A 22,343-nucleotide genomic window follows, 5' to 3' on the forward strand; every position below is an offset into this window, starting at 1 on the left:
GATTATCATGCTTACTGCCGCTAAATCGATTTCCAATCCAATCCAATCCAATCCAATCCGACCCAATCCAGTCCACTCCAGTCCAGTCCAATCCAATCCAGTCCAGTCCAGTCCAGTCCAGTCTGTGCTGGAATGTTTCCCGTGCCGCTGAAAGTGCGCTCCTGCATGACGCGCCGATCTACCGAGCCTGGCGCCTGTATGGAACCACGTGTCTCTGACGTCACAGTTGCTACTTAAACCGCTGCGAAATAAACGGCGGGGCTTTTTCTTGCTTGCCTATCACCTCGACTGCCGTTGCCTCCTTTCTTTCGCCGATCACGGACTGATAGCGGCGGGCGCCGCTACGACGTGGTGTCAGAAGTTATGTGATCCGCCCACCTTTAAGGCCATCCGAAAAAAGAAGAGCCATCGAGACGTCGGCACAAAAAGTGACTGCAATGGCAACCGCCACCCCCCCACCACCGCCACCCCCGCCGGGCCTTAAGCAGCCACCACCGCTGGACTTTGACACTACCTCGGAGTGGCCGGCATGGATACAGCACTTCGACGACTATCGATATGCGTCGGGCCTGAATGAGCGCTCGAAGGAGGCGCAAGTACGCACTTTTCTCTACACCATGGGGCGGCAAGCAAGATACATCTTCGCTACCTTCAATCTTTCTATAGAAGATTCGAAGAAGTTTGAGCTGGTCAAAAAGAAGTTCGACGAGTACTTCATCAAGGAGACCAACTTCGTCTACGAGAGCGCTTGCTTTCACAAGCGGCACCAGATGCCAGGCGAATCTATTGACCAGTTCACGACGGCTCTACACGTCTTGGCGGAAAAATGCGGCTTCGGAGAATTCAAGCAGCGCCTCATTAGAGACAGGTTCGTCGTGGGCCTGCGGGACGAACAACTTTTTGAGTCGCTCCAAATGGATCCGAAGCTGTCTCTCGCGGCAGCTCTGGCGAAGGCCCGCCTCAAAGAGGCAGTTCAGCAGCAACAAGCCGAGCTTCGCAACTTCAACGAGGTTCGCGACAACACTCCGTGCAAGCCATGTGACGACGTCAACGTCGACGCAGTCGCCCGCTGCAGGAAACCGCACCGCAGCGAGGAACCCCGGCCTAGGTCTCCAGCTCGTTCCGAGGGACAGTGCATCTTCTGCGGTGGCCACTCGCACCCAAGGACAGAATGCCCAGCCAGGACGCATAAGTGCTTCAACTGCGGCATAAAGGGACATTTTGGCAAGGTGTGCCTCAAAGGGACTTCTCCAGGCTACCAAAGAAAGGTACGAGTGTCGTCCGTACAAAAGGACACTGGGGAAAGTTTTCTAGGCGAGGTCGAAGCGCCTGGCGCCAAGGCGCGTTACGTTCAGGTATTGGTTAACGCAGTGCCTGTTTTCGCAAAGGTTGACTCAAGGGCAGGGGTGTCCGTATTTCCAGCATCGTTTCCTGGACTTCCCACGAGGTTAGAAAAGGCTGACGAGATCTTGACAGGCACTAGTGGTGATCGACTAAATGTTCTGGGAAAGTTTCAGGCAGATATATTTTGGAGGGACAAACTTCTCGCCAAACATGTTATGTCGTCAGTCCTTTGCGTCATGTGCTGCTGGCTTTGCCAGCTCTCGAAGCATTAGGAGTTAAGTTCGCTGACTCTGTCGCTCAGAAAAACTGACTACGAGGTTTTATGCCCTCAGGTTTTTGAAAACTTAGGTACTATGCCCGGGGAATATACAATCAGGCTCGAACCGGACGCAGTCCCATTTGCAATAAGCGCACCGCGCAGGATTCCTATACCACTTCAGGAACCGGTGAAACGGGAGCTTGATGAAATGGAACAAATGGGAGTAATTCGGTCAGTCGAAGAGCCAACTGAATGGTGTGCCGGCATTGTTCCCGTTCAAAAGCCCTCGGGAGACGTAAGGATCTGTGTCGACCTTACGCAGTTGAACAAGTTCATCTTAAGAGAAAGGTATACGTTGCCTACTGTAGACCAAGCACTAGGCTCACTTGCCGATGCAAAAGGGTTTTCCAAACTAGACTCAAATTTTGGCTCCCACCAGGTCAGACTTAGCAAGGCCTCAGAACTACTGACTACGTTCATTACGCCGTTCGGGTGGTACTGTTTTACTCGGTTGCCGTTTGGAATTACTTCAGCCCCAGAGTATTTTCAGAGGAGAATGTCGGAAATCCTGGCAGGCCTTCCTGGCGTCGTTAACCTAATGGACGATATCCTCGTATTTGGCGACAGCAAAGAGTAGCATGACTCTAAGCTATCGAATGTCTTAGCTAGGTTGACCCAGTCTAAGGTAACGCTAAACAAGGCAAAGTGTGTATTTGGGGCACGAAGCATGAGCTTTTTGGGGCACTCTCTAAGTGAGGCAGGCGTACAGCCGGATCCGGCCAAACTCAGAGCCATTAAAGAGCTGAAGCCACCCGCGGATATTTCACAGTTGCGCAGTATTCTGGGCATGGCCAATCACCTAGACCGTTTTTTGCCGAACTTAGCCCAAACCACTGGACCGCTACGGGCGCTTTTGCAGAAACAGACTGATTGGGTTTGGGGTCCAGCTCAGAACACGGCTTTCAATAGCTTGAAAGCTGTTATCTGCTCGGCAAAGTGTATGGCCATGTACGATCCGCGACTTCCCACGATTCTTTCGGCGGACGCCTCCTCGTTTGGGCTAGGTGCCGTCCTTTTTCAAATACAACGTAATGGCGAGCGCCGCCCGATAGCGTTCGCTTCAAGGTCATTGACCAAAACCGAGCAGCGCTATGCGCAAGTCGAAAAGGAGGCACTAGCGTTAACATAGGCTGCCGAAAGATTCGACGAATACATACGAAGTATCGATGTGACGTTCGAAACAGACCACAAACCTCTCGTTTCGTTGCTCGGTAAAATGACTATCGATTTGTTGACGCCAAGGGTGCAGCGCTTCAGAATGCGGCTGATGCGATATCAGTTCCAAATTGTGTACGTTCCCGGCAAAAGCTTGATAACGGCGGGAGCTCTGTCAGAAGCGCCGATGGAAGCAGATAAACTCGCCGGTGAACTGACTGTCTCGAAAGTGTCGTAATTTGTTAAATCTTGTGTTCAAGGGCTTCAAACGGGCGACAATTTTGTTAACAGAGTTTGTAATGCTCAAAAGACTGACGTTGTTTGTCAAGACCTGCTGAGGTGGTGTCGCCTAGGGTTGCCAGAAAAACCAAAACTTCTTGCTACCTAGTTCCGTACTGGCAGGAACGGGCACTACTTTCCGAATGCAATGGCATGTTGCTAAAGGGGTCTAGATTGGTAGTACCTCAGAGCCTAAGAAAAGAAGTACTAACAAAGCTACATGATGGGCATCAGGGCATCTCAAAGACAAGAGCATTGGCGAAAGAATTAGTCTGGTGGCCAGGCCTCGGCGAACAACTCGCACGGCAAGTAAAAGAATGTGTTACTTGTGCGCGCTTCGTCACCCAGAGCTGTGCGCCTCTGATCTCAACCTTGACGCCAAGTTTCGCGTGGGAACCAGTTGGCGTCGACTTGTGTTTCATTAACAACTGTCATTATCTTGTCGTGGTTGACTACCTGTCACGATATCTGGAAGTAGCCCTACTTCACTCAACAAAAACTGGTGCGGTAATAGAAAGGCTAAAAAGCATTTTTGCACATCATGGCATTACGGAGACCGTGGTGACAGATAACGGACCACAGTTTTCTTGTACAGAGTTTGAAACGTTTGCCCATGATTATGGCTTTGGTCACGTCACTGCAAGCCCTAGATACCCTCAGGCTAATGGGGAAGTAGAACGCATGGTGCAAACGATTAAGCGCCTGATACTCAAATCCAAGGACCCATACCTGGCTCTGCTTGCCTACAGGGCAACCCCAGGTATCCTCCGCTCTAGCCCAGCGGGAATTCTCATGGGGCGGCGTTTCGGACAAGAGTTCCAATGGCACCGCAACTGCGTGATCCAGTGCAGCCCCCGTTGCTTGCTCTTGCGGCCAGAGACAGAGCCAACAAGAAGTTGCAAGCACAGCACTACAACAAACTCCACAGAGCCAGGGAATTGGATAAACTAACACCAGGTGATACTGTGGGGGTAACGGACATTAAAACCAGAGGAACGGTGCTAGCGACAGCCGCTACTCCACGTTCCTACATAATACGAGCGGAGGAAGGGGAAGGGAAGGAGCGGGAAGGGAAGGAGAAGGGGGAAGGGAAGGAGCGGAGGAAGCTGCGACGTACCAGACGAATGCTGAACCGCTTGCCACAACAGGGGAAGCGTGAAGGCAGCTACGCCTTTTCAACTGAAAGCGAGTCAGCCGAATCGGTTTCGACTGAAAGGGTGCCACCCACCGTGCATCAACTTCAGCGTCAGTGCCTCCAGATTCAGAGGCTGGGATTTCAACGTCCGTACCTTCCGCTTCAGTGACTGTGACCAGGTCTGGTAGAGTAGTTAACCGACCAGTTCGCTACGGTATTGATGAATGAGGTTTCGTACGTGGTTTCTCACCACTAAGGGTTCTTGATTTTGGTCATGTGTGTATGTTCTAAATGCCACGCGCGCAAAAAAAGACGCTCTTCTATTGCGAAAAAGGGGGGATGTGCTGGAATGTTTCCCGTGCCGCTGAAGTGCGCTCCTGCATGACGCGCCGATCTACCGTGCCTAGCGCCTGTATGGAACCATGTGTCTCTGACGTGGTTCCATATATATATATATATATATATATATATATATATATATATATATATATATATATATATATATATATATATACACACACACCAGAAGAAAAACTTCGAACAAGGTAAAAGCACGATTGTGGCCTACGTTTCAGCAAAGAGAACTTGCTTTCCTCACTTGCTATATATATATATATATATATAGGAAATGAGGGGCTCGTTGAAAATAACACAGAAATAAGGGTTGGCAGTCGATAAAACCTCGGAAAGCAAAGGGGAGGATGTGGTAGATCATTGAAACAGATTAAGAATTTGGAAAGAAAGAAAGAAAGTGAAGAAAAAATGCCCGCCAGGTGGGATCCGAACCCACGACCTCCAGAATACCGGTCTGGTGCGATAACCACTACGCTACCGGCGGGGCGATTTTCCCATTCACTTTCTGGGGTATTTATGTTAGGTATGTTTGTTTCCTATGCTTGGGGGTGGTAGCCAGCGCCATTCGGACTAATCGGGGTGAAGGGGACCTTCTTTTTAACCCCCGGGTCGTGACTCGAGTGTCTACGACATGTCCAGAGTGGTCGACCAGCTTTGAACCCTCTTAAGCTCCCTTTGGCAACAAGACTGCCAGAACAGAGGCCCTCGCTATGCATGTAGCGAATCAGAATAGGAAATGAGGGGCTCGTTGAAAATAACACAGAAATAAGGGTTGGCAGTCGAGAAAACCTCGGAAAGCAAAGGGGAGGATGTGGTAGATCATTGAAACAGATTAAGAATTTGGAAAGAAAGAAAGAAAGTGAAGAAAAAATGCCCGCCAGGTGGGATCCGAACCCACGACCTCCATATATATATATATATATATATATATATATATATATATATATATATATATATATATATATATATGAGAGAGAGAGAGACATATGGAAGACAAAAATCAAAAATAAAAAGAGCCGTAGCAACCAGGTAACATAGGAAAACTGAAGCACGGGGTGAAAATTATAGCGAAATTCAATGTTATCACCATGGCTGGACGCGGTGTCATACGGCGATGTCAAGGATATAGCCAGGAATTGCTTCATTTTTTTTTTCAATATGGTAGAGGGGGTGATACAATCAGGGAAAAGCTCTTGAAGCATCTCTCCTTTCCGATTTTCTTGGTGTCACGCATTGCAACTTTGGTGCCGCCTGTCCCCAAAACTGAACGCTCTATCTCGAGCATCCATCAAGGCAGAAGTGTAGCCTACAAGGAAATACGGAATTCGGAAAGTTTCTGGAGCGAGAGGTTTCCAAAACTTTCCGCTTTGACGAATGAAAGCTGTCCACCGAAAGATTAGACGCTTGAAGAAAGGCGGATTCTCACGTGCAGTGTTGGTTTCGCAGTTCGTTTGAATCTTGATTTAAAAAAGAAAAGATACACATGCTGAACATATATATCCAGGGAAAACCATGGAATGACATCCAGTAGCAAGAAAAACAGCTAGATCGTCGCATTAACATTTTTCTTCTGGTGTTGCTGATGCGAATTTTTTTTTGTGCGTGTTTGTGTGTGTGTGTGTGTGTGGGTGGGTGTGGGTGTGTGTGTGTGTGTTTGTGTGTGTGATCCGTTGTATTGATTTTTAGTATCTGAACTATGTTCTCATTTTCCATCGTCTCACCCTAGATAGGTAGACGTAGCGGGTTTATGCTCTATGCAACAACGCTCTATACAACGCTCTGTTTCTATGCAACGCTCTAGAGGAAGTCAAACAGCAAAACGTAAATCTTTATCAATTATTTTTTATGCATCCGGATGTTTTGGCTCGTGTGGAGCAGAAAATAAAAGCAAACGTCCGTTGCAGCTGTGATCATAAAAAAATAAGGAGGACTGTCGGTATAAACATAGAATTGTTCTCAGTTCTGAGTCAAATTGTTCTGACAAACAAAGAATTGTTGTCTGGCATACATGAAAGAAATAAATTTCCCGTGTGATTTTTAAGTATTGATATATCTGCCGAGTTTTTTCTTGGCATTTACAATGCCAGCGAAATATCATTCATAAATATAAATGTTGCGTGTTTGCACTTCGAAATTTACTAAAGTTATAAAAGAAGAAAACGTGGGGCAAACTAGACGTGGACGAAGAAGACACGGTATGACAGATACAGGCGTCTGTATCTGTCGTACCGCATACGTGCGCTGCATCTACAGGCGCCTGTACCTGTCACACTGTGTATTCTTCGTCCATGTCTAGTTTGCACCCCGTTTTCTTCTTTTATAAGTATGTACCAACTAGCTCAGCAACAAGTTTTACTAAAGTTAACAGCTTTCTTTGTGAAGCTACAACAAGGTTTCCTGTGTTTTTTCTATTATATTCTAGACGGGTACTACTGAGGCATTACTTGTATAACCATTGCACTCACCAGGAGTACCAAAAAGGGCTTTCGGTCTAAGCGTGACATTTAAGTCTAGCTGGAAGGAGGTATAAATTATATTAATTAGCAGGTATAAACATTTTTTAAGTTCCGTCAATCATGAAAAATAACTTCACACGTATTTATAGACAAAGGTTCACTTCTATCTTTCATCGTTTAAGTACTACGTTCTTGCCCGGGAAACGGGTGTAATATGACGCAAAAGAGTCACTTATTGCAGTTCTATTGCGCCGCAACACGTATTACACGTTGTGGATGAACGTAATGTATCCAGGATGAACGTAATGAACGTAATGTATCCAGGAGACGAACTCAGGGCTGGTTTAGTCCTTGTTGAAGCCCATGGAAGTCTGCAGGGGCTAAACATATGCTCGGCTAACCTCGCCTTTAGCACTAAAGGTATGTTCTCTCGCGCACACACTCTCTGTCTCTATCCACAAAATCAAGCTACATCAAGCGGCCGAAGTAGCGCGCAGAGTTGTTTGTTACTAACAAGCCTTGATTTGCCGCATGAATGCTGTTACCTCGGAGCAGGCACTGCGGTGTATTCGTACATAACCTCTGCCGGATCGGCCAGCTCAGTGATGCCGTCTGGCCTGCGGGGTTATTAACCCAGCTCGTGCTCACCGGAATAAAAACGTTGTAATGATCCTAACGTTGATGAGCTGCTCCAGTGCCCTGCTTCCCTCCAAGCAAACAATGTTTCGCTCCAGCTTGTGATTTACACAAATTAGCACTGTCTCCGAAAGCCTGGTCCTATCCGTGCAGATCTAATCTAGGAATAGCTAATTAAGGGGGCACAACAAACGGTGTGTTTAGGACGAGGTAGATGGGGAGGGGAAAAGAAAAACAGGAGGAACGTCTACGCATTAGCCTATAATTGTCCGGTGGGCGACCAGGAGGAGGAATAAATGTCTTTATGGAGCAGTTAGCTACGGGGAAGAGTCGCATTACACGCTATTTGGTCATTGTTTTCTAGGCACAAACGAGAGCAGGCCTTCTGCATAAAAAGCCCGAATACTGTAATTGGAAATCCTTTGGTTCGCCGCTGATTACACACTATATTTGAAACACTCAGTTGGTCCTACCGTATTAATATTATTATGACGCACTACTTTAGCTCAGATAGCTAACGTTATTCTTTACGCAAGATAAAAAGGCATCGTGCTATACAGTGAACCTGCTTTATTGTCCGAAATCGTGTCGGCACGAATGGCATACGTTTAAGTTAAAGGATCGAGCTGATGATTTCAAGCCCCACAGCATATATATCCCACTATTCTCGGTTAACGGGAAACACGATGCCAAACCTACGACCGTGCGGTGGACGGGCACAGGTGAGGCTTACGCCGTGCCGCAGCACCACATGAGCGCGGTAGATAAAGCGGTTTGTACGACGGTGGCCACTCACAAGTACCACCGGTACGCCGGGATTTACAGAGACACACCGGGATTTAAAGGGCATAATAAAATAAGAGACGCGCATAAACAAACGATTCCTCGGACCACAAGAGTAAACATAGGGGTAATAGGTGCACTATCAAGTGGCAAAAGACACGGAACGTGACAGACGCAGTGTAGTGTACTAATATGCTATGCTCACTCTACCAACGTAACAGCCATATCGTGCGCTATGGACGTAAAAAAACGGCTTTTCAGGCAGTTCGGTTGGCTGATACTTCAATGACGTCGTTATTTAAAGATATTATGACAGTTGCGACAACAGTCTGAACTGGGCCTTAGTCGTTTTTAGAGGTAATCTGTATTGTTCTCGTTCGCAAATCGGCCAAACGCACACGGGTGTTAAGAAGCGCCAAAGCGTACTTCTGCTTTGGAGGAGGCTATAGGTAGCAACCTGCCAATGCACTGCAGCACGTGTGGGAGCTAGCCAAGCAGAACCCCCGTATGCAACGTGCCTGAGTATTACTGCCAGCCCAGACTAAATCGATAAATGCTGTTGGCATGCCAGAAAAAGGCGACTCGTCTCTGCGGTCAAGGCAAGCCATTTGCTTTTTGACCCTGGCAGCTGTGACGTCAGTATCCACGTGTAGGAGCACGGTTGTCGGGTTACTCAGGAAAACCCCGCAACTTCCAATTTCGCTAAGCAGGAGGCGTCGTCTGACCCAGGCGTTAATGATTTTCTTCTCGTCGTGCGTTTGTCGTCTGTTGCTAGCTCCAAGTTCTGGTACTTCGGCAATAAGCCGTGGCATCGAGGATGTTACATCCAGAAAAAGTTATCACGCCCAGTAAGAGCGAGTACTCCCAATCAAATTATGCCCATGACAGCAAGAACCGACATCTATAAATGCTCTTTCTTTTCAAATACTATCGAAGCATGTAACAAACTACCACGGGAAATTATACTACTGAACTCTGCAAATGAATTTTGTAAGGCTGTACGGAGTTTGTTCATCAGCGTGCAGTAGCACCTAGGCGTAGAGTTCTATTGTTTTATTCTGTTCATTGCTGTATTAGGAACGTTGTCCAAATTTTGATTTTACATTGTTTAAATTCAGTATGGGCCTGATTCTACACTTGCGCAGAGGTGCCTGCCTTGGGGGTTCACCACATTTACAAGACACCGGCTATTCTGAGTGACCGGCCTTTCGAAGGTTGGAGACAATAGATCACACTTATATTAACAACTACCGAGGCCGCACTGACCTGTACACTGATGACTCAATGACGGCTACATCGTCGGCAGTAGGGATCTCGAATCCTTTGTCGCTCACTACCTTCTGCACTCCACATAGCCAAAAATCTTATACGCCATTTACTGAGCTGACTGGACTGCACGGTGCTTTTCAGTATATTCTAAATCAGCGGCTCAATAAATATATAATCTCCAGCTCAGCACTCGAGAGCTTAGAATCACTACCGAAAAAATAGCTGCCCTGGGAAATTAATATTTTGCACCGACAAGCATCACAAAGGGGGCACAGCATGGGACTGCAGAGGTTTTCTTCACACTGTAGAGTTGTCGGCAACGACGCAGCTGACACAGCCACCTAATCTGCCCGTAGTCTCTGCCCTCAAGCTCTGGCGATCCCATTAAACCGCCCATCCATTGCTGTTCCTTTCTCGCAGAGAGTGAGGGAAGAGGTGACTATTCATGACGTCTCCCTCTTAGACACATTCAAATCATCTCACACTGGTCTTGTAGCACCATGGCATCTTCGTCCTGTGGCATGTGACTTGTCTTTCGTACAATACAACAAGAACAGGACACCAAGAAGTGGGATTTTGCAGCATTTCATGCATCTGCAGAATAAACAGGGCTGCAGAGTTTTTCAGCGATGCATCTAAAACGTCCACTGCGGTGTCTTGTGCTGCGCATGGGCCCAATTTTGAAGCATGTAGAACAATGAATGTTAATACAAGTATTTTTACGGCAGAGGCATATGGCATATTTCTGGTTGTAAGTCACATAGTTGAACATCATATTCCTACATCCGTCATTTATACAGATTCGTTGAGCGTCGTCCGTGCATTATCATCCGGAAAGTCATCAAAAAACCATGTCATTAATCTTGTCTTCAAAACGATTATGGTAGCTTATTCTTCAAACCTTGGGGTGACTGTGTGTTGGGTACCAGGCCACTCTGGCATTGGCGGTAATGAAGTGGCGGATGAAATGGCCGCCAATGCTGCACTCCGAAACACAGTCGACATGGCAACACTACCTTACACAGACCTCAAGCCACACATTAGACAACAACTCCGTAAAACTTGGCAAGCAGACTGGAGCGAACAGACAGACAACAAACTACACGTAATAAAACCACACTTGGGACAATACACTACTGACTCACACAACAGGCACATTGAAGTTACCTTAGCTAAATTACGGATAGGCCATATGCATGTAACGCACTCGCACCTGCTCACGGGATCTCCAAGACCCCTGTGTAGCAGGTGTGGGAAGGGCCTATCCGTAGTCCACATACTCATACAATGCAAGGCACTTGACACAACACGACACAAACACTTCAGAGAACTCTACAGAGAACATATTCCCCTACACCCATCGCTGTTTCTAGGTGACGATGCCATGGTTTCTGTGAAACGCGTTTTTAAATATTTGTCAGATAAGTTTTTAAACCTCATTTCCTATCATGCGTAATCACATCTGGCCCTATACACCAGCCATCACCATTATCTTGATTGATCTTACTATGTACAGTTTACACATTTTATACCTACCTTTTGTGGTAATCACTTGTTTTCATTAAATAACTTCTCTGGCGCTCTTTGCCCTCGTCGGCCTTGCGCCATTAAACACCAACCATCATCATCGATCCCATTGACGAGAAAGGACGCGGCAATGCTCTCATCAAAAGCATAGAAAGTGCAGATGTCTATCTAGTCTGACGCAAGGAAGCAATGCGCACCTCTTCACCTCTTCACCTGATTGATCCCAAGTGCACCTTCAGGATGCCACCAGGGCTTAGCAAGCACGAGAAAGGCGTTCTGCATAGGCTGCACTTGAATGTGGCCTGCACAAGACATCTCTGCAAAATCCAGCAGGCTTCTCACTTTTTTCCCCACGTGTGACACACAGGAAGACATCCACAATGTTATATGCGTGTGTTCAAAGTATTCGTGCACAGCAGAAACTCATATTATCTTTGTGAAGTCCACTTGGGGCGAGACTGGAGTTGAGGGCTGATTTGGGACCATGGTCGGGTCCTAGTCAGGCTGCACGGGAAACCAAAGCTTTTTTTGTGTTTCTTCGGATCACAGAACTGGACAGAGTTTTCTGAAAAACGTTTTCTATGTGACTGCGAAGTTTGTACGCACAATCAGACATTTGTTTCATTTGTATAATTTTGTTTTTATTTTTCTTCTATCATCTAGGATAGCAAGCCAACGCGATGGCTCGAGTATAAAATCACCGTTTTACAATAAATTCACCCTCTCTCTCTCTCTTTCTCTCTCCCTCTCTCTCTCGATTGCTCCAGACCTCCCACATGGAGCCTTTCTTTCTTTTTGCTGCACGTTCACTACTTTCCCCTTCCAGCAACACCGTCAGCAGTTAAAGGGACACTGCAGTGAATTTGTCAAGCTCCCGTTTTTGCTTGCACTGTGTAGACTGACTCAAATTAGCACACTTTTCATCGTTTATCCGGTTGACAAATCGGTAATTATTTTACAAAGCGCGAAAGAAGAAAAACTACCATGCGCGGTTTGCGGCGGCCGCACAAACTAAGCTGTGACGTTGGGAGGAGGGGTCGCCGTGTTTGGACGATGCCCAAGGTTAGCAATCAACCAAGTTTCGGTTTCGGTCTGTAAAACATGTTTGACATTCGATGGCGTCGTTGGATGGGCATTCTCAATATCCCAGTTATCGTAGTACCGCGCTTCTGCCATGTTTTTGGCTGTAAAATGCATAAGATAAGCCTCCCAGGACGGCTTGGAATCGTAGCATTCACTATCTGCGGCCTACGCAGTGCATGAACGCCCTCCGCGTCCCCGCAGACGCTCAAATGCATGCTCTTTTCCCCCATATTTGGAGCTTGCCTCGCTCATGCCTGTATCGTAAAAAGCGTGTTCGCACCAGGCCAAGGGTCTGTTGATTTTGGCCTGTGCCCACTGCCCGCAAGCAGTCGGTGCTTATGGCAACAGCACGCCAACGACAACTCGCTAGCGCGGCAGTGCCAGCCTGCGCGAGTTCTGTGGACTAGTTCGTGGAGCAATGAACGTTGCGGCCCAAAAAAAAGGTGAACTCAGTATAGAAAACATCGGCGAAAAACAAAAAAGTGAACTCATAAAAAAAAGCATGTACCCGCGAGGATTCGAACTTGTGACTGGTAAAACAATTGCGATGACATACCTAGCACCCTACACGACTAGGCCACGGGGGGGCCGCTGGCGGCGATTGAAAAGATAAAGTGTATTATGTATAACCAGTTTACACTTTTATTTAGTTTTAGTATTTCAAGCAGCTTAGGTGACTATTTGTTGTATTGCACTCGTGCAGTAAGCGTCCCCCGAGTTTCCACAATAGCTCACGTCTAGCAATTGCATTTCGTGACGGGAAAGCGTTCGCAGATGCGTAGTCGAGCTGCTGACCGCTCTGCTTGTTCGCCCAGCGCAAAAAAGTGCTTCACCCTAGTTTTACGCTGTACGGTAAAAATATCAGTTGATTTTATTTCCTTAGTGCCTATATTGACTTCGCTCACTCTCCTCCCCCTTCAAGAGGCCTTATATTTTCCTACTGGCGTACCAGTCAGCGAAGCGTCGCATGTGCGCTTGTGCAGCGCTTGTGTGAAGCGACCTTGTCTTGGAGCTAGATACAGTGTACAAACTAACCAAGTAAATAAAGGCACATTCTTCCATTCCCAAACGTGTTGTGGCTTAGTTTCAACTGATCGAGCGAATTGCGACGACCCGCTGGCGGCAGGCGGACTAAACGGTGGGCCGACTGACTCGGTCGCGGAAGGTCGGCGAGCCGTGCAGTAGCGCAGCCAATTGTCAGCTCGTCTCCTGCTGACGTCACACGAAAACGCCACAGAAAATGGGCGAGCGTAATGAGAGGAGGACAGCATTTTCGAATTTATTTTTCTACTAAATAAATTCGCGTAAACGCGCACAGAGTGGTCGAAACAGGGCCCAGGGTCTCCGGACTACAGTTTGCGCTCGTAATCCCGCATTGTTTACAAATCACTTCAGTGTCCCTTTAAGACTCGGCTCGCTCTCTGCTTCCCGAGTGCTTGAGCGCTACATTTGGGGCGGCCTTCTGCGGGGAACAAAAAGCGACAAAAGCGTACATAATGCACGTATTTGAGTGTAGATGCTGGCACTGTGTTTAGGCTAGTTGGGGCTGCTAATGTTACGAAACACGCAAGTCTTTGGAGATAAATTGCTGGAGGGAGAGTAGCAAGTGGTGGGCGGTTGTAATCTAAGAGCTTCAAGCAATGAGATTGAGTCACAGTTTGAATCAGAATATTGTCGCGCTCAGCCAGACAGATGTCCGACGAACATTCACGTTCAGGCTACGGCTGAGCGTTTTTTTTTTTGTTGTTGTTGTCCTACAGAAGCCAGTTAACACGACACTCCCGTGAGTTCACTTTTCGGAAGACTTCACTCAGGCAACCCAAAGGCAGTGCTGGCCATACACTCAGCGAACAAGTGCACATTCCTCCTTAAACTATGGGCATCAGATAGAATTTACGGGAGTACGCCCAAAGTGACGAAGTCGTCCCACGGCGTCTCGGCAACTTTATAGCTGCCGCGGCCGGCTGGGACGTCCGTACTCATTAATGAAAAATTTTGTTTTCTTCTGCAATGTGCAACCAACACAATGTAGTCATTATTCTCTACGTATTGTCCCGAAGGTTATTCATAGAATCCAGTTGCGGTAAAGCCAGGAAATTGATGTTTTTGTTTGTTATTTCTTGTTGATTGTCATGCTTATTTCGGAGTGGGATCTTACAAAATTAAAATGACATGGTTGCAAATAAAGCTCTTCTGTTAAAGCTTAAACAAGGTAGCCCCGGCACATTCATGGCGAAGGCGAGCTTACACATTCAGTTACAACTAAAAAAGGTGCATTTAATTCCTGTTATTTCGGCCCTTTCCTGACATCAACACTTTGTCGAATCGTCTGGAGCAATAAATTACTGAATGACCAAGAAGCTAACTGTTTCAAATCCATTATATTCGCGGAAACAGTTTTTCTTCCGTTTTTATATTTCCAATCTTCAAATGTGGCTCACCTGGCATACTGCCAAGAGTGCGGATGTGCTTGAACCTATCTTCTGTCATGTTAAAATGCAAAGTTGCATGTACGGAAGGTGGAGTCATGCACGAACCTAAAACTTCTGAGCTTTACAAAGTCGAATGGTTGCGCCATCTTCGGAATCTCACAGCTCCCAAAGATATTGGTCTCTGTATGCATCCGGCTACATGTACAAGTCCGCACAGAAGTAAGCGGAGCACGGGAGCGGTGACCGAATTGCATCGCTGCGCCGCGTAGGAGTGACAACGGGAACCTAGGAGCGGCGTTCTGCGGGATCGCTCGCACCGCCCACGCCACCCCCTCTGATGTGCTTAATCTCCGCTCTGCTGGCGGGTAACGCCGGGCGTGACAGGTTTCGAAGGGCAGCGCAGGGCAATCCGGTGGCATTGGTTACGTTGCCGCTCGCAGCCGGCAGCAGCGACCGAATCCGGCGCTTCTGGGTTCGCACAAACTATGCGCGGTCGGAAACGTGGCTTGTTGCACTCAGCAAAGTGCAATTATGAAAATTTCGTTCAGAGGCGGCATAGAATTGCCTGTTTTTCTGTTTTCAGGTGGTGCGCCTCTGCGATGCAAAACATTATAAGGCGACAGCAAAATATGTCTCAAGAATATAAAAAGCACGCCAGGAGTTATAATGTCTTGCATGGCATAGGCACAACGATAGAAACCAGGAAAACAGGCAATACTAATCCGCCTCTGAACGAAACTTTAATAATAGCTCTTAGCTGAGCGCAACAAGCCCGGTTTCCGAGCGTGCGTAGTTTGTGCGAACCCAGAAGCGCTGGATGCGGTTGCTGCTGCCGGCTGCAAGCGGCAACGTAACCAGCGCCACCGGATTGCCCGGCGCTGCCCTTCGAAAACTGACACGCTCGGTGTGACGCGCCAGCAGAGCGGCGATTAAGCATATCAGATGGGGTGGCGGTGCGAGCGTACCCGCAGAACCCCGCTCCTTGGTTCCCGTTGGCGCACCTAAACGGCCCAGCGATGCAGTTCGGCCACCGTTTACTTCTGCTCCGTGCTCCGTGTGCTCCGTTTACTTCTGCGCGGACCTGTACATGGTGCATGAACAAAAGAACGGGCTCGGCCGGTCGATTGCGGGTTGAATGAACTGACGTGGTGCACTTCCCTTAAAAAGCAAAGTTAATGGCTTATCTTTCTAGATTCCACGCATCTCATTCACCCGCCTTGTCCCTGCATCCGGCGTCGGCGTCGTCGTCGTTGTTGTCGGCGTCCACCCCTCCCCCATTCTCCTCGGCGCGCCAGCTTCGCTCTCCGCCGCTCACCCCCTCTCCTCTCCGATAGCGAACACTCTCTCGCGAGGGGCATTGGATTGGCTTGGCTTGGATTGGATTGGATTAAAGTGGATTGTGTTGGATTGTGTTGCGTCATAGCCGCGGCAGACGCACTGCCGCCGGCGCGTCTTGTCACCGTTATGCGCGCTATAAAACTCGGTGCCTGCGCCGCTCCGCTCCATCGTTCTAGCTCCGTTCCTCCGCTGTCCAACGCTGCATCGTGAACCCCCTATGCGTCGCATCTACACAGGGGTTCCCGCGAGGGAGGTGGGAGATTTTTCAGCTATAAGTGATGTGCTTGCCGGAACCTTTAGATGCGGTCGAATGAAGCGAAAGGTCGGATTAACCGTTCTCTATTCAACGGTAGTCGATTTCGTAAAAAGCGAGCAGAAATTTGGCATGATTTGCTCTCGACGGTAGGTCGCCATTCTGTGACATAATAAATAACGCCAGGTATCACACCTGTTTGCTGCCATCAACTGCGCGCTTTCGCAGGGTACCCGCGTCGTCATCTTCCCTTTTACACACGGAAATGAAGTAGCAGAAACTAACTACCTCTGCTTCATTTTTACTATCCTTAAACCTCTGAAATCTCACAAGCCTTCTTTTTTTTCTCTTCAGAAGTGCCCTTGAATATCTCGTTTTTCAAGTGTCTCGCCCAGTGCGCATACCTTACGCATACACCACGTAACTTGAAAAAAAATCGCGAAAATGAAGTTTACGACATTACAGGCCCTTTTAAAGTACCACTGCTACAAAATAAACAGCTTGACGGACATGAAGGTGCACGTTACGTCTCCTTGGCTTCAACAGAAGCGACAAATATACGCAAGACAGGCAGGACTACTCATAGGGCAAAAACACAACAGTAAAAAACGCGCAATAAAAAAATAAAAGTGAGGAAGTTCTTCCCGCAAAGTAAAACTTTTTACTCAAGTTTAGTTTGCCTAAATATATAAATATTGCGCCTTGAAGATGTATCCACCGCATTTATTAACAGCAGGCGAGGAAAAAACACCAGTAAAGAAGCATGTAAACAAAAGATAAGGGAGGGGTAGACCCAAAGAACACCCGTAATACGGTACATGAAAGCACGATTTATATCACATGGGTTAATTCAGGAAGAAAAAGCATACAGGTGATGCAGTAAAAATGTCATAATGAACAAAACGAATGAAAGACCCAATATAAATGGACTACAGCAGCGCATGTCGTATAGGTCAAGCTCCAACGCACCTTGTTACGAGCTAAGGCGGCCCAATAGCGCTGTTGTCATTGTGCCATCTGCTGCGCCGGTTAGTCCTCAGCCCAGCTGGTTCCCTTTTTTTGCTTTTGTTTCTTTTTCCTTCGTTTCACCCTCTGGCCAAAATGCCAGAAGTATATCCCAGTTCCCTACTTTAGGCTATTCAGGTTCAGGCACCGTCCACTGATATAACATTTCTTGAGCGTCCTCCTTCTGGCCATTACGCATTGTCGCTTTCTACAGCTTGGTTAAGCGCATCGTATACCCTACCCGCCGCGGTGGCTCAGTGGCTAAGCCGTTGTGCTGCTGAGCACGAGGTCGCGGGTTCAATTCCCGGCCGCGGCGGCCGCTTTTCTGATGGAGGCGAAAAGCAAAAACGCCCGTGTGTACGAGATTTCGGCGCACGATAAAGATCCCCAGGTGGTCGAAATTAATCCGGAGCCCTCCACTACGGCGCGCCTCATCGCCTGCGTTGCGTCGGCGCGTTAAACCCCACAATCAATCAATGAAGCATCGTATACCCTAAGCTTTTTTCCCCAAGGGCGGCACGCTCAGCCGTTGGTTCAGGCTTTTTCGTTGGATGTGCACGCCCATCGGAGCGAAAGGCGATCGGGTGGCTATTTCGGCCGTGGCACCCGAGGCGGACCGAAGAACGAGTGCACTACTCGGCGTCTTACGGCATTGGACCTAACCGCATCGTGGCAGCCCTCTGGGAGAAGCCTTCCTTCACTAGTGGTCACTTGGGAGAACTCAAAGACGTGCGCCAACAACCGGGTACGATTGGGCCTGTTAAGAACCCGCTCTTGGTGTCCGAAGTGGCCATAGTTTGTGCGTAGAAAACGAGCAATGGGAACGACGAAGACAGAAAGACGCAAACCGCAAGATACTATGTACTATAAACAAGCCGAGTCCAACGTGCGAATGCATTTCGCCATCATAACAGCGGGGTAGTTCTTTGCGAATCTGCAGGAACGATATTTCTGTTCTTCGGGTCAACCTATCGCGCCGCCAATTAATTGGAAACTAATGAAAATTTTAAGGAGGCAATGAAATCAAAGCACATGTTGAACTCCTTACGTCACTCTCGCATCTTGTGGCCAATTTTTGCAGGCTCACCCAATTCCCAGCAAGAGCAAACAAGTGCACTGGTTGTTTGTGCGTGTATGTTATATGACATCTACCATAGGAGATAACAGTTCACGGATAAGGAGCGAGGATGTAGATATATGTAATTTGCTGCTTCAGCTTACGAAAAGTTGTGTTTGATCCCTCTTTCTTAGAAATCGGTAAAACACGAAAGTGAAAGGTGCCTTCACAGGAGAAGTTGAATGTTAAAGGAACCTCTTTCTTGTGCGAAGGGCTCGCGAGCCTGACCCCGCCAGACGATGTGACGCCGAGACGCAAAGAACAAAAAATAAACGGTTCATTCTGGGTCGACAAAACCACAAATGACATGCACAGAAATAACAGCTTGAAGCACATAACGGTCATGGGAACAAACACGACATCGGATGGGGCCCCAATTCACGCGCGTCCTCCGCACACGAAGGGGCTTAGGGTGCCTCGTTGCCAGCGCCGCCGTGCAGGGAGGAGACACCCGTTGAACGCTCCCGTGCCGCCGCAATTGCGTCAACGTGCTCAACGCGTTATTTTCCTTTCCCACGAGACCCAGCACTGCGAAAAAGGTAAGATGATTCAAACTTCACCAGTACACCGCATTGTGGCGATAATTTTCGCGCGGTTTTGATACAATGAGTCGCTTCAGCGGCGAGCGCTTGACCCAAAATGGCGGCGCCAGCTTATACGTGTCTCCACCCTGTACGGCAGACCACGCGGTGGACGCGTGAATCGAGGCACACTAAAGGCGCTGCAGGTCATTCAGGCATTACGGAACCAGGGTGTAGACGAGCATTATGTAACAATACTGGAGGATATTTAGAGTGGGTCCACAGCTACCATCATCCTCCATAAGGGGAGCAGTAAAATTCCTATAAGGAAGGGCGTCAGACAAGGAGACACAATCTCTCCAATGTTATTCACAGCATGTTTACCAGAAGTATTCAGAACGTTGGATTGGGAACAAGTGGGAGTAAGGGTTAATGGCGAATACCTCGGTAACCTCAGATTTGCTGATGACGTTGCCTTGCCAAGTAACTCGGAGGACGAATTGCAAAGAATGCTTACCGCACTGGACTAAAGTAATGATCAATAACCTCGGGACAGCATGGCGGTTTGAGATAGGTGGCGAGGCCGTGGAGCTAGTAAGCGAATATATCTACTTAGGCCAAGTTGTGACCCCGGATCTCAACCATGAGGCAGAGATAATTCAAAGGATAAGAATGGGGTGAAGTGCATTCGGCAGGCATTCTCAGATAATGAATGGCAGCCTACCATTGTCCCTGAAGTAGAAATTGTATGACAGCTGCATCTTACCGGTACTCACCTATACGGGGCAGAAACTTGGAGGCTCACTAAGAGGGTTCAACTTAAATTGAGGACGACTCTGCGCACAATGGAGCGGACGATGATAGGTGTAACATTAAGGGACAAGAAGAGAGCGCAGTGGGTCAGGGAACAAACTCGTGTTAAGGACATATTAGTAGAAATTAAGAAGAAGAAATGGACTTGGGCAGGGCATGTTTTGCGAAGGCAAGATAACCGTTTGTCATTAAGGGTAACAGAGTGGATTCCTAGCGAAGGCAAGCGTGGCAAGGGGCGGCAGGAAGTTAGATGGGCAAATAAGATTAAGAAATTTGCGGGGATAAAGTGGTCGCAGTTAGCGCAGGACAGGGGTAATTGGAGATCAATGGGAGAGGCCTTTGCCCTGCAGTGGGCGTAGATAGGCCGGTGATGATGATGATGAAAGATGCTGGCATCGAGGCGCCAACTGTCGGTGCTCATTAGCGTCATGATGTGTACTTCGCTTCGCCTCTCCCATTCGGCAGCGCCGCTTTAATGAGTCATAGGGAAGGCCATAAGGCGCATTCGCAGAACTACTGCCGTCTTCGTTCATAGCGCAGTTGGTAGAGCGCCACGTACCTCCCGTTGGGGCGAGAGTCGAGAGATTAAATGGATTCGAGTCCGGGCGCCGCCACGTCAATGGCACTGTAGCGGCATCATCATCAACGCCAGCACCTCATCATCATCAGTTCTTCAGATGATGACGCAAGGCAGAACATCATGGCCGTCGCGCTGCTCAGCCGCACTCCACGGGCGCTCCCTGATTATCGGGCCCATTTTGTCGCCACAACGCAACTGTAAATAAATGTAGGCCCTGCCTCACCGTCTCGTCGGCCGCCTACATAATTAGTAACCCGGACGTCGGCAGCATGGAGCCCCGCCTCGTCTTCAATCTGCTCCCCTACCCGGCCTTCGAGCACCGCGATCCCGGAGCCTGGTTCCGTGACATGGCGGCGCACTTCGAACTACGGCGCATCGACTCGCAGGCTGAGCGGTACCGCATTGCCACACATTGCCTCCGAAAGATTTGCGCACAGACATCATCGAATACAGTGAGCAAGCCTACTACGACCTTGAGATCCTTGTCATGGCGCGTGTCGGCACGAGCCCTTCTTGCCTTAATGACTCGGCATCTCTCCACCCCGCTGCCGCCTCGCACGCCACGCCAAGCTTTGGAACGGGAAGTGCGTTAAAGGGCTTGCCATCTTCCCAGTGTCCTTGCGACGAGCCTATAGCCGGAGCACGGCGCTATGTTACATCACCACCCGGCTTCAGTGAATGTTGTTCGTCCACCTTGACCCCCTCCACGCTCTCTGCACCCAACCACTTGACTCCCGGCAAGCTGACGCTCTCGCTTAGTACGACGGCTTTGCCAGCTTGCCCGCCGTTCTTCCCCAAGAACCCCAAGGTGTGGTTTTGCCAGATGGAGTGTTTTTCGACCTCTACGGTGTCACGTTGCAGCAGGACCGTTATTTCCTGATCCGTGAGCTGCTACCTTCCGCTATGGCCTCCAGCTTGCCGGAACCTGGAGCACGCCCTTATGACGAGCTCAGGGCCTTGCTCCTTGCGCGCTCCGGTCGATTCTATAAACTACCGGTTCCAGCCACGGAGCATTTCTCCACTGTTGTCGCGGTCCGCCCGCCTCGCAACAGCGCGCCTACGGCGACGGTGTTGGAGAGTAGCAACGACGCCACGACAACGATGGCCGCGTCACACCTCACGGACGGCACCTCTGCTGTAGAGTCTACCTTCCACCCCTCCAGTAGCTTGTCCGCCACCGCAGCTGCGCTGCCTACACGCCCTGCTGAACCACGAGGGTGGCCTTTGAAGCAAACACGTCTGCCACCTTTCGCACAAGCGTCCACTGTGGCCCAAGGCGCGACTTTGGCACCTAGCACACCATGTTTGGGCGCACGCCTTGGGGTGCCAATCGAAGCCGCTGCTGACCCAGTAATTGCGACCACTTGCGAGATGGTTGCTGCGACCCCTCTAAGTCGTCACGCGATACACCATGGTCTCCTGTCAAGAACTGCCAGCTAGAGGACAATTATAGCGCACCGCGGCGATTGCAGAAGGCCTCCGAACAAGCAGCCTTGGAGACTACGGGGGCAATTGAACATGATAGCCGCACACCAAATCCTGGCTCCAGGCACCCGCGGCTACCTCTGTCTCAGCCAGCAAGCATCGTGCATCATGCTCATCGTCCTCGACTCCAAAAGCCAGGAACCAACACTGTAAGCCACGCGTTCGGCTAACCTGGGCTCGCCACTTTCACCGAGCCGTCAAGGCCGCTGCTGGGCTGACACGAGCTCTACCGAGGATAATCACGACTCGCCACACCAGACAACTATCCCGGCGAGTTAACTTTACTTTCAAGGCGCATCGACACGTTTGTGCGCTTTGCCACGTAAACCCGCTCGCCCCCGAAAAGCGCCTCGAGCGTCGGCAACACGCAGCACCCAGCCGTCTGGCGCAGCCTGTCACGGGCTGAGATACGTGCTCGCAACGCCTCCGCTAGCTTTGCCATTACTGCCTGTAGACCGG

General features: G+C 49.0%; 1 protein-coding gene across 1 annotated transcript; it reads left to right on the forward strand.

Moving 5' to 3' along the window:
- The first annotated feature begins 283 nt into the window (after positions 1 to 283).
- On the forward strand, positions 284 to 22,037 carry LOC144146192 (uncharacterized). The gene is made up of 2 exons (XM_077678158.1): positions 284 to 1,485; positions 21,949 to 22,037. Exons 1-2 carry the CDS (start codon positions 438 to 440, stop codon positions 22,035 to 22,037), a joined length of 1,137 nt encoding a protein of 378 aa, XP_077534284.1. The 5' UTR covers positions 284 to 437.
- Positions 22,038 to 22,343: the final 306 nt, after the last annotated feature.

Source organism: Haemaphysalis longicornis, unplaced genomic scaffold (assembly GCF_048455015.1).
Source record: "Haemaphysalis longicornis isolate Haplotype H1 unplaced genomic scaffold, Haemaphysalis longicornis Haplotype H1 scaffold_7, whole genome shotgun sequence".
NCBI lineage: Eukaryota > Metazoa > Arthropoda > Arachnida > Ixodida > Ixodidae > Haemaphysalis > Haemaphysalis longicornis.